Source organism: Tenrec ecaudatus, chromosome 6, assembly GCF_050624435.1.
Source record: "Tenrec ecaudatus isolate mTenEca1 chromosome 6, mTenEca1.hap1, whole genome shotgun sequence".
Lineage (NCBI taxonomy): Eukaryota > Metazoa > Chordata > Mammalia > Afrosoricida > Tenrecidae > Tenrec > Tenrec ecaudatus.
Window position 1 is genome coordinate 79,320,811 of NC_134535.1, and position 16,600 is coordinate 79,337,410.

At 53.2% G+C, this 16,600-nt stretch overlaps 1 protein-coding gene across 1 annotated transcript; it reads left to right on the plus strand.

Moving 5' to 3' along the window:
• Positions 1–5,817: 5,817 nt before the first annotated feature.
• On the plus strand, positions 5,818–7,051 carry GPR84 (G protein-coupled receptor 84). The gene has a single exon (XM_075552920.1). It carries the CDS (start codon positions 5,818–5,820, stop codon positions 7,006–7,008), a length of 1,191 nt encoding a protein of 396 aa, XP_075409035.1. The 3' UTR covers positions 7,009–7,051.
• Positions 7,052–16,600: the final 9,549 nt, after the last annotated feature.

A 16,600-nucleotide genomic window follows, 5' to 3' on the forward strand; every position in this document is an offset into this window, starting at 1 on the left:
CTGGACCCCCGTTTCCCATTTGCAAAAGGAACCCTTTTGGGTGGAAGGAAAGGTTCGTTGAGCCCTCCTAGGAGATGGCTTCAAAAAGTTGGTGGGAAAATTCCATTCTGTTTTTCCCACGAGGAAGTCTCCCAGCAGATGCCTCCATACACATTCCCATTCCACTCACGCCTTGAATCCTCTCAGTGCACTTTTCTCGCTCCCTCCGCGTTTCCGGTTTCCATTTCTTCTTCTGCCCTAACCCTGAGCACTCGGTCTTGGCTAAACGCTGCCCTGGTGATCCTAAATGGTGGATGCTTCGAACTTGGGGGTGAAGTCAGTTCCAGACCTGGGGAGTGAGGGCCGCACCCCGCAGGATTCCACACGCGCTTTGAAACCTCCGCGCACATGCGTGCTGGAGGAACCAGTACGGTATCTTTTCAGACAGATTCCAACTGCTTGTCTGGTCCCCTCAATGCCCAGGGTGTACAGAGGGTCTCCATTGGCTTCTCGGAATTCAGTTCCATCGCACACCACCACGAGCCACCGGTCATCCTGTAGCCCTCTCCCCCCAACCCACTGGCTGACCAGCAAGCCAGCCAGAAGAGCCCCAAGCGGAAGCCCCCATATTGTGGGGTACCCCCAGTTTGCATCATCTGTGCTCACTTCCCCTCTGTCCATTTCCCAGTCTTGCAGAAGAGAAGGGGGAGGGAAGTGGAATGAAGGCTGCTAAAGAGGAAGGGGAGAGGAAAGGGGCCTCCTCACCGGGGTTTGCCAACTGTGAGGTTGGGGGTGGGGCTCACTATGGGTTCAAAAATGGAACCCATAAAAGGAGCCTGGTGTGTTGGAGGGTTTATTCCAGCTCATTGCCGCTCAAAACAAGTCCCGGGCTGCAGGTGCAGAAGATTGAGAAGCAAGGGTGACGTTTGGGGAGAGAGGGTCTGGGAGACACTGGAGTTAATGAGACTGAGATACTAGCCAATTTGCAAAGGTACCTCAGACCTGCTGGCTGAAAACTGAAGGCACTGCTCCATTCTGTCGTTCCTCTTCCCACATTTACCACCCCAACGACGAGCCCACGCACCTGGACAACTGGGCTCATCCAAGCTCCTCCCTCTTCCTAACCCTTCACTGAGTCACTTGACGTGTCAATTGACGTCTTAACAACCTATAGATCATCATCATCCGATTCTGGTCCCGCAACCTCTGCTCTGTCCACAAGTGGTTACATAATTTGCAGGATCTGGTGCAAAATGAGAATGCAGGGCCCCTTGTACCCAAAGCCTGAACATTTCTTAAACATCATTTTATTGGGGGCTCTTCGAGCTCTTATAATATTCCATACATCAATTGTATCAAGCATATGTGTACATATGTTGCCATCATCATTTCCAAAACATTTTCTACTTGAGCCCTTAGTATCAGCTCCTTCTTTCCCCTCCCTCAAAGCATGAGAAATTCAAGAGAATGACAGAAGAATAGGAAGCCAAGCACCAGGTGCTTCTGAGGGCACCACCCTGTGCAGGGGGGCATGCCCGTGGAGCCAGTCCTGGACCTAACTCGGCTCTCCTTTCTCCTGTGTGGACAGGTACCTCCTTACTGATCTCTCTCACGCCTCACCTACATGCCGGGCACTTCCTACTCAAAAAAAAAAAAAAAATCACTGCCATGGTGTCAATGCCGACTCCCTAGGACAAGGTAGAACTGCACCTGTGACTTTCCAGGACTGTGGCTGTTTACAGGAGTAGGAAGTTCCATCCAGCTTCAGAGAAGCAGCTGATGGTTTCGTACTGCCAACCTTGCAGTTAGCAGCCCAACATGTAAACACTGCACCACCTGTCCTTCTTCCTCCCTACTCAACTGCGTACAAATTCCCCCCATGGCTTCCAGCATAAACCCCCAGCTCCTTCCTGGGACACACAAGCCCATGTTGTTCCATCCCTGCGCACCTTCCAGGATCTTCTTTCTTATTCCCTGTCTTAGACGCTTTGTGCCACCTCAATCGAGTGTAGTCCCTCAAGATGCCCTAAGTCTGATCCGATTCCACGGCACAGAGACTCTGCATGCTGGTTCCCGTCTAAAATGCCCTTCTTAGCTCAAAGCAGCACAACTGTTCATTCAAAACCTGACTCTCCAGAGCAACCACCTCTCCAAGAAACCTTTCCTGACCTGCTGAGCAGCGCACCCCTCCTTTTCTCTATAATACCCAAACTTATTTGACCTACTGCCCCTTCTCCGGCAAAAAAGACTCAGCATGCCCCGCACCCCCACCTCCAGCAGTTAACAACAGTTGTGCTCGAGCCCGCCATCTGGGATACAGTATAGGTGTCTGCTTTTGCAACTTCTTTGGGTGATTCCAGGGTCCCCTGAGGGCAGAATCACCCACTTGGGAAAACACTGCTCCAGAGAAAGGTCAGCAAATATTTTCTTAAAGAAAACCCAAAAGCACTGCCAACTAACTCCTGGCAACCCTACAGGACAGGGTGGGACTGCCCCTGTGACTTTCTAAGGCTGATAGCCCTTTTACAGCAGAGGAAAGCCTTGTCTTATCAGAGAGTAAATATTTTAGGCTATGCTAGACAAGAGGAAAAAGTGATGTAACCAAAGAGCAAAACCAAACCCACTCTCATCCTGTCAATTCTGACTCATCGGGACCCTATAAGGAAGAGCAGGACTGCTCTCTAGCTTTATAGGAGCAGATGGTCCAGCGGGTAAACTCACGGTGCCACCTTAGAGACCTGTGTCCAAGAAAACCAAATCCACTGGCATCAACTTGATTCCACCTCAGAGCGACCCTACGTAGGGTTTGGGGAACTTTGTACATCTTTATGGGAGCGGAGAAGACAGGCTGTCTTTCTTCTGCGGGGCAGCTGGCTGGTTTGAACCACAGACCTTGGGGTTTGCAGTCCAACGCTGACCGGGCAACGCCAACAAGGCTCCTCTTTTGGGTACCCAGAGAGTCATTTCATACCAAACTGGAAAACAAAAACAGGCTTAGCTCATGGGCCGTATAAAAACAGATGGCAGACCAGATTTGACCCAGAGCCCAGTTTGTCAACAGTCTCTGCTTTAGAGAATCCGTTATGCATCTCTGTATTTCTCTCACTGTCTCCCGGGCTAGACAGTGTGCAAGCCTATGGGGAAGCCCGGGTGTGTCTGTTTCCGTATGGTCAGGGTCAAGCTCAGGGCCTGGCGCTCAGAGCACATTTGCTGAGTGAATAAGTGATTGAACCGGAGCCTGAACCCCGTGGGAAGAGAAGTCTGAATGCTGGATGCTCATTTCTCACCTGTCCTCATCACACGCCCCTTTCTCAGGTGGACTAGAGTGACCCATGGGACTTCAATCATCCCTGTGCTCCAGAGAGAGGACAGCCAAAATAAGTGCCAAGGTTTAATCATAGAGCTGCTCCTAGAACTTGGTCTTGTCCCTTTGTCCCTAGAGAGTGACCCAGATGTCCAGGTGTTGCATCTCAATGACAATCCTTGTCAATGATCAGATAGGTGTCCTGTCTTATAAACAGGAAGGATATGGATCTTCATCATAGGAAGGATAAAGGAGGAAGTAAGAAGTGTTGGGGGAGAAGGAAAAAAAAATTTGCCTTGCCCTAACCCTGGTGCCATAGGGCATTGTGCGCGGAGCTGTTAGCCACAAGGAAGACCCTCTCACAGCCCTGGAGACCCTGATGCAGGAACTGCCCTGTGGGTTTCCTAGCCTGGAAATGTTCATGGGAGTAGAAAGCTTCATCTTTCTCCCTTGGAGCAGCTGGTGGCTCCAAACTGCTGACCTCGTGGTTAGCAGGCCGAGCCAAAACCTCCAGCGGGAGAAAGATGAGGTTTCCTCCTCCGGGAAAGAGCAAGCATCCCTGAAAGCCACTGGAGCAGTTCTCCCCTGTCCTGTAGAGTCCGAGCGATGGGTGGCACTGAGTGAGTGAGTGCAGAGGCTTGGGGTTAATGTAATGCCTCCGGTAGGCAGGGCTGCTGTAATCAAAACGTTACCCATAAGTGGCTTTCCCAAAGGAGACTTTCTCACAGTTGAGTTGGCTAGAAGTCTGGACTCAGTACCTGTCTTGAAGGGAAGGCCTGCTCTCTGTGTTAGTGCTGGAGGAGTCTGTCTCTTGGAGCTCCTGCTCCTGCGGGATTTTCTGGTGACTTGGCATTGCTCTGCTCTTCCTCCATCTCCGCTCCCTGCTCCTTAACTTGCTGGTTTAAAACTCTTTTACATTTCAAAAGAGATGGACTCCAACACACCTTAACCTAACCAAGAAAACTCCTTCCCAAATGGCATGGTGACCACAAGCATAAAGGTTAGATGGTTACTCTCACTGGACCGTGGTCCCCAAGGTCAGCAGTTCAAAACCACCAGCCACTCTTTGGAAGGAAGATGGGCTTTCTACTCCTGTTAAGAGTTACAGTGTCGGAAACTCACAGGGACAGTTCTACCTTTGTCCTATAAGGTCAGTGAGGGTCGGCACTGACTCAATGGCAGTGAGTTTATTTGAAGGGGACAGGGAGGCACTGTTCAGTCCGTAATAGATAAAGAGCGTAAGAATTTCCAAACAGAAGTGCACAGTTCACCGGGCACAGAAAAATGAGTCGGACTGGAAGGACGGAAGGAAGTGGCTGAGCTTGGGCAACTGGGGAGTTTTTCAGGCTCCCAGTCCAGCATAAGAGGAGACTTCAGAGAACAGTAGCGCCTGTTGAAGGCTGACTGCGCCTCCCAGGAAGAGTGCTGCTTGTGTCCGTTGGACTACCTCTGCCACCGGAAAAAGAATCGAAGACTGACAGACGCAAGTGGCTCTTTTTGTGGTAGGTGTGCTTGTAGTACTATCTCTTCACCTGCCAGGTGGTCATTGACAGAAAAATCAGGGGTGGGGGTGGGGGTGGGGGGGGGTGTGTGTGTAGAGAGAGAGAGAGGGGAGCAGAGGGCCCTCTCTGGCATTCAGAATAGAGAAAGCAGACTGTGTGTGTGTGTGTGTGTGTGTGTGTGTGTGTGTGTGTGTGTGTGTGTGTGTGTAGGGAGAGAGAGAGAGGAGCAGAGGGCCCTCTCTGGTGTTCAGAATAGAGTAAGAAGACTGTGTGTGTGTGTGTGTGTGTGTGTGTGTGTGTGTGTGTGTGTGTGTGTGTAGGGAGAGAGAGAGAGGAGCAGAGGGCCCTCTCTGGTGTTCAGAATAGAGTAAGAAGACTGTGTGTGTGTGTGTGTGTGTGTCTGTGTGTGTGTCTGTGTGTGTGTGTGCGTGTGTGTGTGTGTGTGTGTGTGTGTGTAGGGAGAGAGAGAGAGGAGCAGAGGGCCCTCTCTGGCGTTCAGAATAGAGAAAGCAGACTGTGTGTGTGTGTGTGTGTGTGTGTCTCTGTGTGTGGGGGGGGGGAGAGAGAGAGAGGAGCAGAGGGCCCTCTCTGGCGTTCAGAATAGAGAAAGCAGACTCCTGGCTGGTCTCGGCCAGTGGGGAAGGAATTGGGGTGGGGTGGGGGGGCAGGAAGATTAATGAGAGCACCTGGGAGGATATTGAAAGGGCCTAGGGTTTGTGGGGGCAGAGAGCACAGAGACTGAGTCATTCCTTTTGATGAGAATTTGGGGAAATGGTTGGTAATGGGGAAAGAGTACGAGAACTGAGGGGAGGAGTGGGGAGTTTAGGATAAAGGGAATGGGTATGGGGGCTGATGACTTAAAGGTGTCCAGGGACCCAGGATCATGCAAGAGTCGCTGCTGCTTTGCTTTGATGATTCCCCAAGACGGGCTTCTGTCTTCCCAGCTTGCAGAAGCCAAAGAGCAGATTCCGGTGAAAGTCCAGGCCAAGTTCTGACTCTTCCTCTTCCCTCCACAGCTCTTCAGCCTCCGTCATGTGGAACGGCTCTGATGCCAACTTTTCCTGCTACCATGAGTCTGTGCTGGTCTACCGTTACATTGCGGTCAGCTGGGGCATTCTGGTGGCTGTGACGGGCACCTTGGGCAACGCGCTCACGCTGCTGGCCTTGGTCATCCTGCCCAAGCTCCATACCCGCTTCAACTTGCTCATCGCCAACCTCACACTCGCGGATCTGCTCTACTGCACCCTGCTGCAGCCCTTCTCCGTGGACACCTACCTCCACCTGCACTGGCGCACGGGGGCCACCTTCTGCAGGGTCTTTGGACTCCTCCTCTTTACCTCCAACTCGGTCTCCATCCTCACCCTCTGCCTCATCGCGCTGGGACGTTACCTCCTCATCGCCCACCCCAAGCTCTTTCCCCAAGTGTTCAGTGCCAAGGGGGTAGTGCTGGCGCTGGTGGGCACCTGGCTAGTCGGCGTGGCTAGTTTCGCCCCCCTCTGGAATGTCTATGTCTTGGTCCCCGTCGTCTGCACCTGTAGCTTCGACCGCATCCGAGGCCGACCCTACACCACCATCCTCCTGGGCCTCTACTTTGTGGTTGGGCTAAGTAGCGTTGGCATTTTCTATTGCCTCATCCACCGCCAAGTGAAGCGAGCAGCCCAGGCTCTGGACCAATACAAACTTCGCCAGGCAAGCGTCCGCTCCAACCACGTGGCCGGGACAGAGGATGCCATCCCTGGTCGTTTTCAGGAGCTGGACAGCGGGTTGGCCTCGGGAGCGCCCAGCGAGGGTATTTCATCGGAGCCAGTCAGTGCTGCCACCACGCAGACCCTGGAGGGGAACTCATCTGAAGTGGGGGAGCAGGGCAACCACAAAGTGGCTAAGCCGATGGCAGAGAGAAATCCACCGAAAGCGCCTGCCCAGGCCAGGCCGACCCCAAGATCCCGGAAAGCCCAGGACTCCCCATCCGAGTTTGGGAAGGTGACTCGGATGTGCTTTGCGGTGTTCCTCTTCTTCACCCTGAGCTATGTGCCCTTCTTGCTGGTCAACATCCTCGATGCAAAGGTCCAGGCTCCCCGGGTGCTCCACATGCTGGCTGCTAACTTCACTTGGCTCAATGGTTGCATCAACCCTGTGCTCTACGCAGCCATGAACCGCCAGTTCCGCCAAGCATACAGCTCCATCCTTCGACGAGGGCACCAGAGTTTCCGCAGGCTCCGTTAGGACAGTGCCCTCAGTCACCAGATTCCATGACCGTCCCTCCTCCCCGGACCAAAGTAGCCAGTTGACACAAAAGTAGGTGAAAATAAAGACTTGGAGGACTTCACAGAGAATCCAAGCCAAAGAGATGAGTCAGTCAGGGTGCAGTGTAGCACTGATGAAACATACAACTTTCCGCTAGTTCTTTAATGCTTCGTTCCCCCCTCGCCCCAACACACACTATCATGACCCCAATTCTACCTTACAAAACTGGCTAGACCAGAGCATATACACGGGTACAGATAAGAGCTGGAAACACAGGGAATCCAGGACAGATAAACCCCTCAGGACCAACAATGAGAGTAGCGATGCCAGGAGGGGAAGGGGAAAGAGGGGGGAAAAGGGGGAACTGATCACAATGATCTACCTATAACTCCCTCCCAGGGGGAAAGGTAACATAAAAGTGGGTAAAGAGAGACAGTGGTCAGTGTGAGACATAAAAAAAATAATTTATAAATTATCAAGAGTTCGTGAGGGAGGGAGGGAGGGAGGAAGGGAGGGAAGGAGGGTGGGGAAGGGGGGGAAATGAGCTGATACCAAGGGCTCAAGTAGGAAAAAAATGTTTTGAAATGATGAGGGTAACATATGTACAAATGTGCTTGACACAATGGATGTATTTATGTATGTGATAGTATGTATGTGATAAGAGCTGTATGAGCCCCCAATAAAATGATTTTTTTAAAAAAGGCCAAGCCATTCCATGAATGTTTCAGTCTGAGGCTGTCCAATGTACAGTGTTATTAATAAATGAACTCTCTAGTTTTAATGTATAAGTGTAGTTCCTGGAAAATAAATAGTCCAGGTTTGGTTTAGAGACTGGAATCTAACAATTGAGTGTATGTGTGTGGAAGGCAGGGATGGGATGAGAGGGAGGTGGTAGTTACATAATCTGGTGTCAATTTGAGAGGATTAGGAGTGAGTAAAGGAGAGGAGTCTGACCTGTAAATCAAGATATAACCAATGAGGCCTGGCCTCCTGAGAATTCTGGAAACTCTGGTACTTTCTCCTTGGGGCAGAAGACACACTCTCTCTGCTCACTCCCTTGGAGACTCTCTACTGACAAGGCTGACTTCCTGTGGGCCATCCTTAAAGAGAAATCACATGGACCAACTCTGATGCAGCTAGAACCCTGGACCTGGAGAAGCCACGTGGAGACCCCTGCCAGTGCTCAGGTGCTTACAATGGCACTGGATCTCAAGACTTCCACCCACTGGCCTGTGATCTTCCTGCATTCGGCATCATTGCATGTATGCTGTGAGTGTGAAGAAGACTTTATAATATGGTGTCAGACATATAGGCTAATATTGGAATTATGGACTTGATCTGGTCTGGGCTGGGCTGTTTCCTTAATATTCAACTGCTCTTGTATATAAACCTCTTTCTTATACACATATGCGTGTTTATGAATTTGTTTCTCTAGTCTACCCAGACTAACACAGGGGGTGTGAGGATGTGTGTCAGAGCAGGGACAGGAAGCAGCCGGCCTGGGACACAGTCCTCTGCTGAAGGTTTCCCATGAACAAAACCCATGAGTTGGTTGGAGGGGACTGTTGTCAGGTGGCATCATGCCGGTGATGGTTCTGGCTCATAGTGACCCTACAGACTACAGAACGCGACGCAACTCAGTCCTGTGCCATCCTCACGATCAGCCTTAGGTTTGAGCCCATGATTGCGGCCACTGTGCCACAACATTTTGCGGAGGGCCTTCCTCTTTGGCGATACCTCTCTGCTTTACCAAGCATGATGTCCCTCTAGAGGGCTCAATCTCTCCCGACAGCACGTCCAAAGTAACTGAGACAAAATCTCACCATCTTTGCCTCTAAGGAGCAAGGCTTGTAGAAGCAAAAGAGCAGAGACTCTAGTTAAGAGGCCTCAGGGGCAAAGCTGGAGAGAGATCATACCAGTCAGAGCCCCTTCCTCCAGCAAGCCTATCAGCCCCCCACCACCCCTTGTACTTCTCTGAGCAGTCGAGCCCTTAAAGCGCCGGTGGTCACCAGGGGGCGCTAGTTCTCTGCGTTTTCTCTCTGGCTTCCTGAGGCCTAAAGCTGCCAACAGGATTAGGAGGCCTAGTGCCCTGAGAGGCAAAGGATTCTCCCTGACCTGGGGGAATCCGCCCTCTCCCTTTTTCTCCAAAATTTAGGAAGAAAGGCCAAGACCGAGGTGCTTATTATTTGAAATATTTATTGTCTTCTAAATGTGGGGGCCTAGGATGCAGCAGGTGAGGAAAGGGGAAGGGGGCCCACACTGGCACTAGAGGAGTGTGAGAGTCATGATGACAAGACTACTCTGCCTCCACGCTGTCCCTTCCCCATCCCAAATCCATGGCTTTAGAGAACAAAGTGGAGTCCAGAGAAATTCAGACAGGGGAGAAAGCATGGTAGTGTGATGACCAAATCAAGACCCTCACAGTCAACACACTCCCAGGGTCCAGGAATCCTGCCTCCCTCTGTCTCCTCTCTAGAACACTTGCTCCTGGTGTCCTGCTTCCACAGTAGCCTAACCAGAAGTCAAGTTTGTGCGTGCTACTGAGGGAGGGCACCAGACAGGCGGGGTGAACCGCAGGACCAATGATGAACGTCAGCTTGGGAGTGGAGAGACCAAGGGTTCCCCGTGAGGACTCCCTGAGATTAGTTCTGTGAATGTGTGCAAGTCATTGGGGCCACTTTGGACATGAGGTTTTATCACTGGTAACAAGAGGGAGTGGCTGGTGTTCTTTCTCACTCAGTGCTGTTCTGTAAACAGGTTGTTGGGGGTAATCCTCACAAAAACACCCTTAAGTATATGATCTCTTTCTCTCAAATAAGAAAATTGAAGCAAAAGTAACTTGCCCAAGGTCAAACAGCTAGTGAATGCCATCCAGATTTGAATGCCCCTACTCGTCTCAACACAAGACAACTGCTTTTTTAAAACTGCAATCAAGTGACCAGCTAGTCCCTAAACGTCCTAAAAAAAAGAAGTCCTGATCCCTAAAAGCTGGACCATTCTCTGAAGGGTTGTAAACAGGGTAACTTTTCATTATTGCTTGAAGGTAAGTCAAAAGCTTTGGCAAGGTGAAATGAGCAGCAATAGGGATTGAGGTTAGACCTCAGGAAGGACTTCTCAATTTTCAATCGCTGGAAAAAAGAAAACTGACTCAGGGGACCAGAGAGTCTGAGCTCACTAAGTACAACTCCCTGCCCTGGAGTCAAATCTGATTCATGGTGACTCTACAGAGCAGCAGGGTAGAAATGTCCACCCGTGGGTTTGCAAGACTCTAAGACATCATTATAGGAGTAGAAAGCCACGTCTGTCTCCAGAGGAGCAGCCAGTTGTTTCGAACTGCTGACCTCACAGTTAGCCGCCCAACGGGTAACCCCTAGGCCACCAGGGCTCCTTCTGGGACCACAGAGGGCAGGGTAGGAGCAACGAAGTAACCCTTTCCTTTGCCGCCCTCCACGCCCTGCCAACCGTCCATCGGATGTGGGATTATCACTCAGGCTCTCTCTTGCGAGCATGTGCGCGGTGCGAGTGTGTCCGCAGTGAAGGTCCCTTGGGTGCGGGGCTCACGCGTGTCTCGGGGAGTGTGTGCGTTCGCGGCCTCGGCTTGCTCGGGAGTGTCAGTGCGTGTGCGTCCATCCCCCTCCCGAGCGCTAGCGCTTTCTGCCGCTATCTCTCACAGCTTCTCTTTGTCTCTCTCCATCTGTCCGTCTCTCCCGCAGGCGGCCGGCCCCGCTAGTGGCTCAGTCGCCGCCTCATTTTGCCCCCTCTTCTAAGCGCGGCCTCCCCCTCCCCCTCCCCCTCCCCCCGCCGGCCTCCCCCCTCCTCCCTCCTCCCTCGCCCCCGCTCCAGCACCCCCGCCCGCTCGGCCCTCGCTCGCCCGCACCCTCTCTCTCTCCCGCTGTCTCTTACGGGCAGATTTATGGTCAGCCCAGGGCCTTTCATTGGCCGAGCGCTGACAGCATTTGATTTAACGCTGCTTCCCATTGGCTGAGCTTGACAGGCCGATTTACGAGTCACTCTGCCATTGGCCAAGCCGCCCCGGCTCTGATTTATGGCGCGGAGGCTGCCGAGAGGAGGGGGCGCAGCTGGGGGGGGGAAGACGCCCCTCCCCTCGCCGCCTCGCCCCTCTCCCCGCTCCCCTCCTGCTCCCTCTTCTCCCCTCCTCGCTCGAACCGCTACCCCTCTGCCGGGGTCTCTCAAGTCCCCTTCCCCTCCACCCACCAGGAGCGGGGCCGCGGTGGGGCCGGGGCGGGGTGAGCACTGAGGTGGAGGACGGGGTCTGAGGGGAAAACGGGAAAGGGACCCGTCCGAGAGGCGGAGGGGCGGCCGAAGTGGGGACAGGATCGTGAGCTAGAGAAAGTTGAGGGGCCACCTCGTGAAAGGGGAAGGGAAGGAAGCCCTGGGAAGTGGGCGTGGGGAGGAAAGAAGGGGAGCCACGCGAGGGGAAGAAGGCCGGCCGAGGGAACCGAAGAGAAAGGGCCTTTGAGGGGACGAAGGGGGGAAGCAGCGGGAGGTGGAGGGACTGAGAGGAACTTCCCCCTGCCCACCTCCCCAGCCCCCCCAAAAAAACAACACCCTCACTATCAGGACAGAGTAAGAGATGGAAATTTCCTCTCCTGACAGCGGCTTTGAAAAGGGACTTAAAAGAGCAAAGGCATAGAGAAGGTTCCAGAGAAAGATGGAAAGAGCGAGAAGGAAAGAACTGGCCGGTTTTAGCAAAGAAAACCGAGGAGGATACAGACTTAAAGGAGGGAGATCGGAACTCAGATTAGTTCTTATTTGTTTTTTGGGGGGTGAGGTGGGACAAGACTAATTCCCTAGAAGAAACAATGAAACTCTTCCTCCTCCGAGTACAGACCCCCTGGGGTCTGCTGGGGGGAGGGGCGAGGGGCCTCCTCCAGGAGATGTTCCACTGTGTCAAGGCTGCAGGCTGCAGTCGGTTCTCCATTCAATACACCTCACCCCACCCCCTTGCCTACCTCTCCAGTTGAATTTATGAGTTCAGGGTTGGCCTTCAGGAATTAGGGATATTTATGCTTCTTTGAGAATGAGGTTTGGAAGGTGATAAATAAGGAGCCATTGGGGGGGGGGTGAAGCTGGGGTTCTATTTTTAGTGGGACCACTTTCCCAAGCTCCCCACCCACCGATTCTCTCTCACTTCTCACCTGAGGCAGAGAAGGGAGCCACTTGAGGGAGGTGGGGAGTGGGTTTCAGGTATCACAAAGGGGGTTCGACTGTCCTGGAGATATTTTCAGAGGACTATAGAGCCTTTGCAGCAGAAAGGATTGAAGGTAGATGGAGAAGGAACTTTCTTCCAACCATCCTGGAATTCTTCTAGCCCCCAGAGTACAGTTACAGCGTTGTTTCTGAAGATGGAGGGAAATGGGGGAGAAATCCATTTCCCCTCTGTTTTCCCCTAAGTTCAGTTGCTGAGGAGTAGGGGAGAAGAGCTAGGAAGTTCAGAGGCAGTTTCTCTGGACACACACACACACACACACACACCCCACCACCACCACCACCACCACCCCCACCCCCACCCCAGGGATAGGAAGATTTGAAATCCATTACACAGACCACAGTTTAGGTCCCTGGGAGAGGAGGTTAGGAATGTGGGACTTAGGGCATCTCCTAGGAGCTGGCCCCCAACCTGTCCACGCCCACTGCTGGCTGAGAATTAAAAACAGTCTGTAGTTCTTCCCAGCCCTTGCCCTGAGCCTCCAGGCAGAGGGGGTCTGTCCCCTAGATCCAGCATGCCTCTTAGCCTTCAGCTCCAAAAGCCATGTGTCTGTGACTCTCAGCCCAGACAGAGGGCTTGCTCTGGGCTTGGGTAGGTAATGAAAAAAAGTTGAGGGTTCCTAATACAAGGGAAGTCTAAGGAGAACAGAGATAAGGCTGGGCAGAGTCCCCAACCCTCCCCCCCCACACACCCCCCAGGATGCCTTCCATCTTCTCTGGCCTCAGCAGGATGGTCACAGTGCACATGCATATGCCCTTGGGCATGTGAACACATGCGTGAACACATACATACACACACATCAGACTGTTCTGCCCAGAGGAGGAGGAGGGAAGGAGGGAGGAAGGTCTACATGGCCCTTTAAGAGCCACTTAGGGTCAGAAAGCCTGGGCTAGAGAGGGGAAGGAGCTGATGTCAGAAGATGGATGGGCAGCAAGATGGGGATTGATGCTAATGGGGGAGTTAAAGCTAAGTACCCAGACACTCAGAGGGCAGAGCTACAGATCTGTCTTCCTTATGCTCACCCCCCTCCCCAAACCAAAGCTGTAAATCTGCCTCCTCAATTGGGGGGAGGGAGGAAGGAAAAGGAGATGTTCTCCTCTTTTTCCGGTTTCTTCCTCATCCAGCACCCCTCCCTCCCAATTCTTTTGTCCTCTCTCAATCGCTCCTCCTTATCCAGGATCCCTTCCTTCCCTTGAAGATTTCCAATGTTCAGTTTCCCAGCAGGAACTGAGGAAATGGTGTGGCGTGCAGAGGCGTTTGGGAGGAGAGCACCGCGTGTGGACCCGTGAATCCCGCAGAGTTCAGGCTGGAATGGGCTGCTAAGATTGTGAGGAGAGCACAGTAGACCAGAGGCTCCCAGTGGCCCTTCCTGTAGCACTGTCTCTTTTGGAGGGAATTCTGGAAGTTTTCTCCCAGAATAATAGGGAGAGGGTGGGGTGAGGAGAGAAGCAGGATGTGGGGAGGCCAGAGGATGGAAGGGATGTGGGAGCCTTGGGGATGGGGTTTATGGAAGCCTCTGGCAACTGGAACTCGAAGGGGTTGGTGGGCCTCCAAGGGCAGTCAGAGAAGCCGCAGGAGCTGTCCACTGCAAGATAGATGGGCTGATTTCTTGGAAACTCCTAGATCATGCCATTCCCTCTTTTTGAGCACACACCCTGTCTGCTGAGTAGACAATTTCAGGTCAAGAATCTATTTCCTGTAAAGGCAGGGCCCTGCTGCACCTTCACACCTTTTAGGGGGAGAGTTGGGATACTCAGGGAGTGAGCCAGACTTTCTTAATGGGCCCAGAGTTAGTAAGCCTTACTTTCTTCCTTGTGCTTCTACATGAGGCTGTTTCACATCTTGCAGGATCCATAACCACCCTTAGCTTCCTCCGGACTGTCCTCAGAGCCAGTTCTGGGAAAGTCCCTGATACATTAGAAGGAAGTCTCTCATTAGAGGGAAGTAGGTCTCTCTCCAGCTCAGAGGCGGTAATGACCCCTTCCAACTCCTGCAAACAATCAGAGCTTGACTACCTGAAGCACATCACCCCTGGGGAGGTCCACATCTTGCACTGATTTCCAGGGAGACTGGCTCCCACCTTTCCAGACCTATCCTTCTCCCTATGTGTCTCTCTACTGGCAGTAAGGGAGTCTGATCTTGCATGAGGCCCTTTCTGCAGCGGAGAGAAATCCTTCTCCAGCTTATGTGTTGCCGTGCTAACCCTGTCGGCCTTCCCAGTCCTGGAGGCAGCTGGTGTCTGAGTGTCCGTGGTTCCTGAATGAATCCTCAGGTTTCATAAGACAATGCCCCTAGGGCATCAATCTCTTCTCTCTCTCCTCCTCCAAGTCCTAGAATCACCTCAGGACTACCTGTTTTTCTGTTTTCTATATCTGGGACAGGGGGAAAGGAGGAGGAGAGCAGGGATAGAGCTGGGGAACTGGGGGTGGCGAATAAGGACCACTGCAACCCAGGCTTCCAGACTCCCAGCATCCGGCCCAGCGCGCCCTCCCCTTCCAGCGAGAGGTCAGCCATTGCCCTCAGCGCTGGGCTCTGGCTTCTTCTCTATACCAGCTATAAATCCTGTCTTTGTCTCCCTTTCCAGACTCCGGCCCCAGGCAGGCTGGGGGTCAGAGGCTGGGGAAAGGGGTCAGTGTGGAGGAGGGGGAGATACAAGCAGAGTGGGAGGAGATGGACAGGAGCAGCTGGTGGGCAGTGAGGGGATGGACCTCCTGACAACAGATCTTGGCAGCACATTCCAGCAAAGCAGCACTCCGACCCAAACCAGAAAGCCAGGATTCCTGAGATGTGGGTGGAAACACCTTGGGAATGCCTCTCCCCCTATGAGCCCCAATCAGGAAAGCTGGGATAGGGGAGCTTTAAGCAAGACCGCTGAAAGAAATGGGAGGATGTCAATTGTGGGAGTCATCCTAATCCCACCACAAATGCCTCTATGTGCATGCCCACGGGACACACACACACACACACACACACACACACACACACACACACGGTTGTGGCTCAGCAGCAGCAGTGAGAACCCTGCAGAGCCAGTCTGTCCCTCGCAGCCTGCTGCTCCCCAGCGACCTTCTTTTGCGACTTTCCTGTCTCCATCTCTTCTCTGCTCCTTCTCTTCTCCGTGTCAGTTTCTCACACTCCCGTTTGTCATTCTCACTTGCTGGGAGCTCTCAGCTGCTTTGTCTCTCAATTTTTTTTCTTCCTTTGTTTCTCTATTTTCCTGTCCCTCACCCCCTCCCTTGGACTCTCCATCTGCCCTGGCTCTGCTACTCCCATGGACTGGCCCAGCCACCCCTCCTGTTCACTCCCACTCCTCAGCCCTCTGCTCTGGCCCTGCATCAGGTTGCAAGGAAGGATGGGGAGCAGAGGCTTGATGTGAGTCTCTGCTTTGGTAGATCTGGGGTCCTATTGGGTTATGATATGATGTGGAAGTGGGCGGAGGAGGACAAGAGGGCTTGCAGCCCCAGGTGACCAGAGAGCAAGGCCTAACTAGGTGGGGTAGTGTGGGAGGAGAGGTTCATAGAAGACACTGAAGGATGAACACTATAGAGAAAAAAGGTAAAGGGAAGCCCTTAGGGTTTCCTTTAAATGTGTGTGTGGCGGGGGGAGGGGGGGTGTTTCAGGGTGAGAAGCGCTTCGAAACACAGACCCAAAGCCAAGATCAGGCGGCCTGACCAGGGAAATGCTGATTCTGCCCCCTCCCTTGTTGCCCCCCTCAAACTTCCCCTAGGAAGGTCTACTCTGCGGTCTTAAGCGCGCTGGTTCCTTCCCCCCCACGCACACACCCCCTCCTGTCCTCCTTCCCCCAGTTAGAATGACATCAGCTCTGGCTGCCACTGTCCCCACACTGCTGATGCACTCTGCCCTGCCTGCGTGAGACCCTGGCCATCACCCTGCCCTACCCATTCATCCCTGGGGCTGGGGTTTACACAGTCCAGCAGCCACCACCAGGATGGGGGCTGGGGGGAGACAAGGCAGTACCAGGAAGGTGGCAGCAGGAGGAGTGGTGAGGAGGCCCAGGCAATGGGGGGGTGGAGGGGCGAGTTGGAGTTGGGGGGAGGCACTTGAGGCAAGAGGCTTCAGCACTAAATCACCCTGGATGGGGGGCTCCCTCTGGCTCAGCTCAGTGGGATAAGGAAAGGAGAGACTCTGGGAGTGGGGCAGAAGGGGGAGCCGTCACATCTGGCAGGCAGGTGTCTGGCACCATTCAGGCTACAGACATTTTCCCAGCCAAAGGGAAGGAAAGGGGGAGGAGGGGGAGGAGGGGCCTCTCAGGGTCTCCTGGGGGAGAGAGAAGAGCTCTCCACAGAAGAAAGAGGCCCAGAATCCAGCAGAAACTGGCCT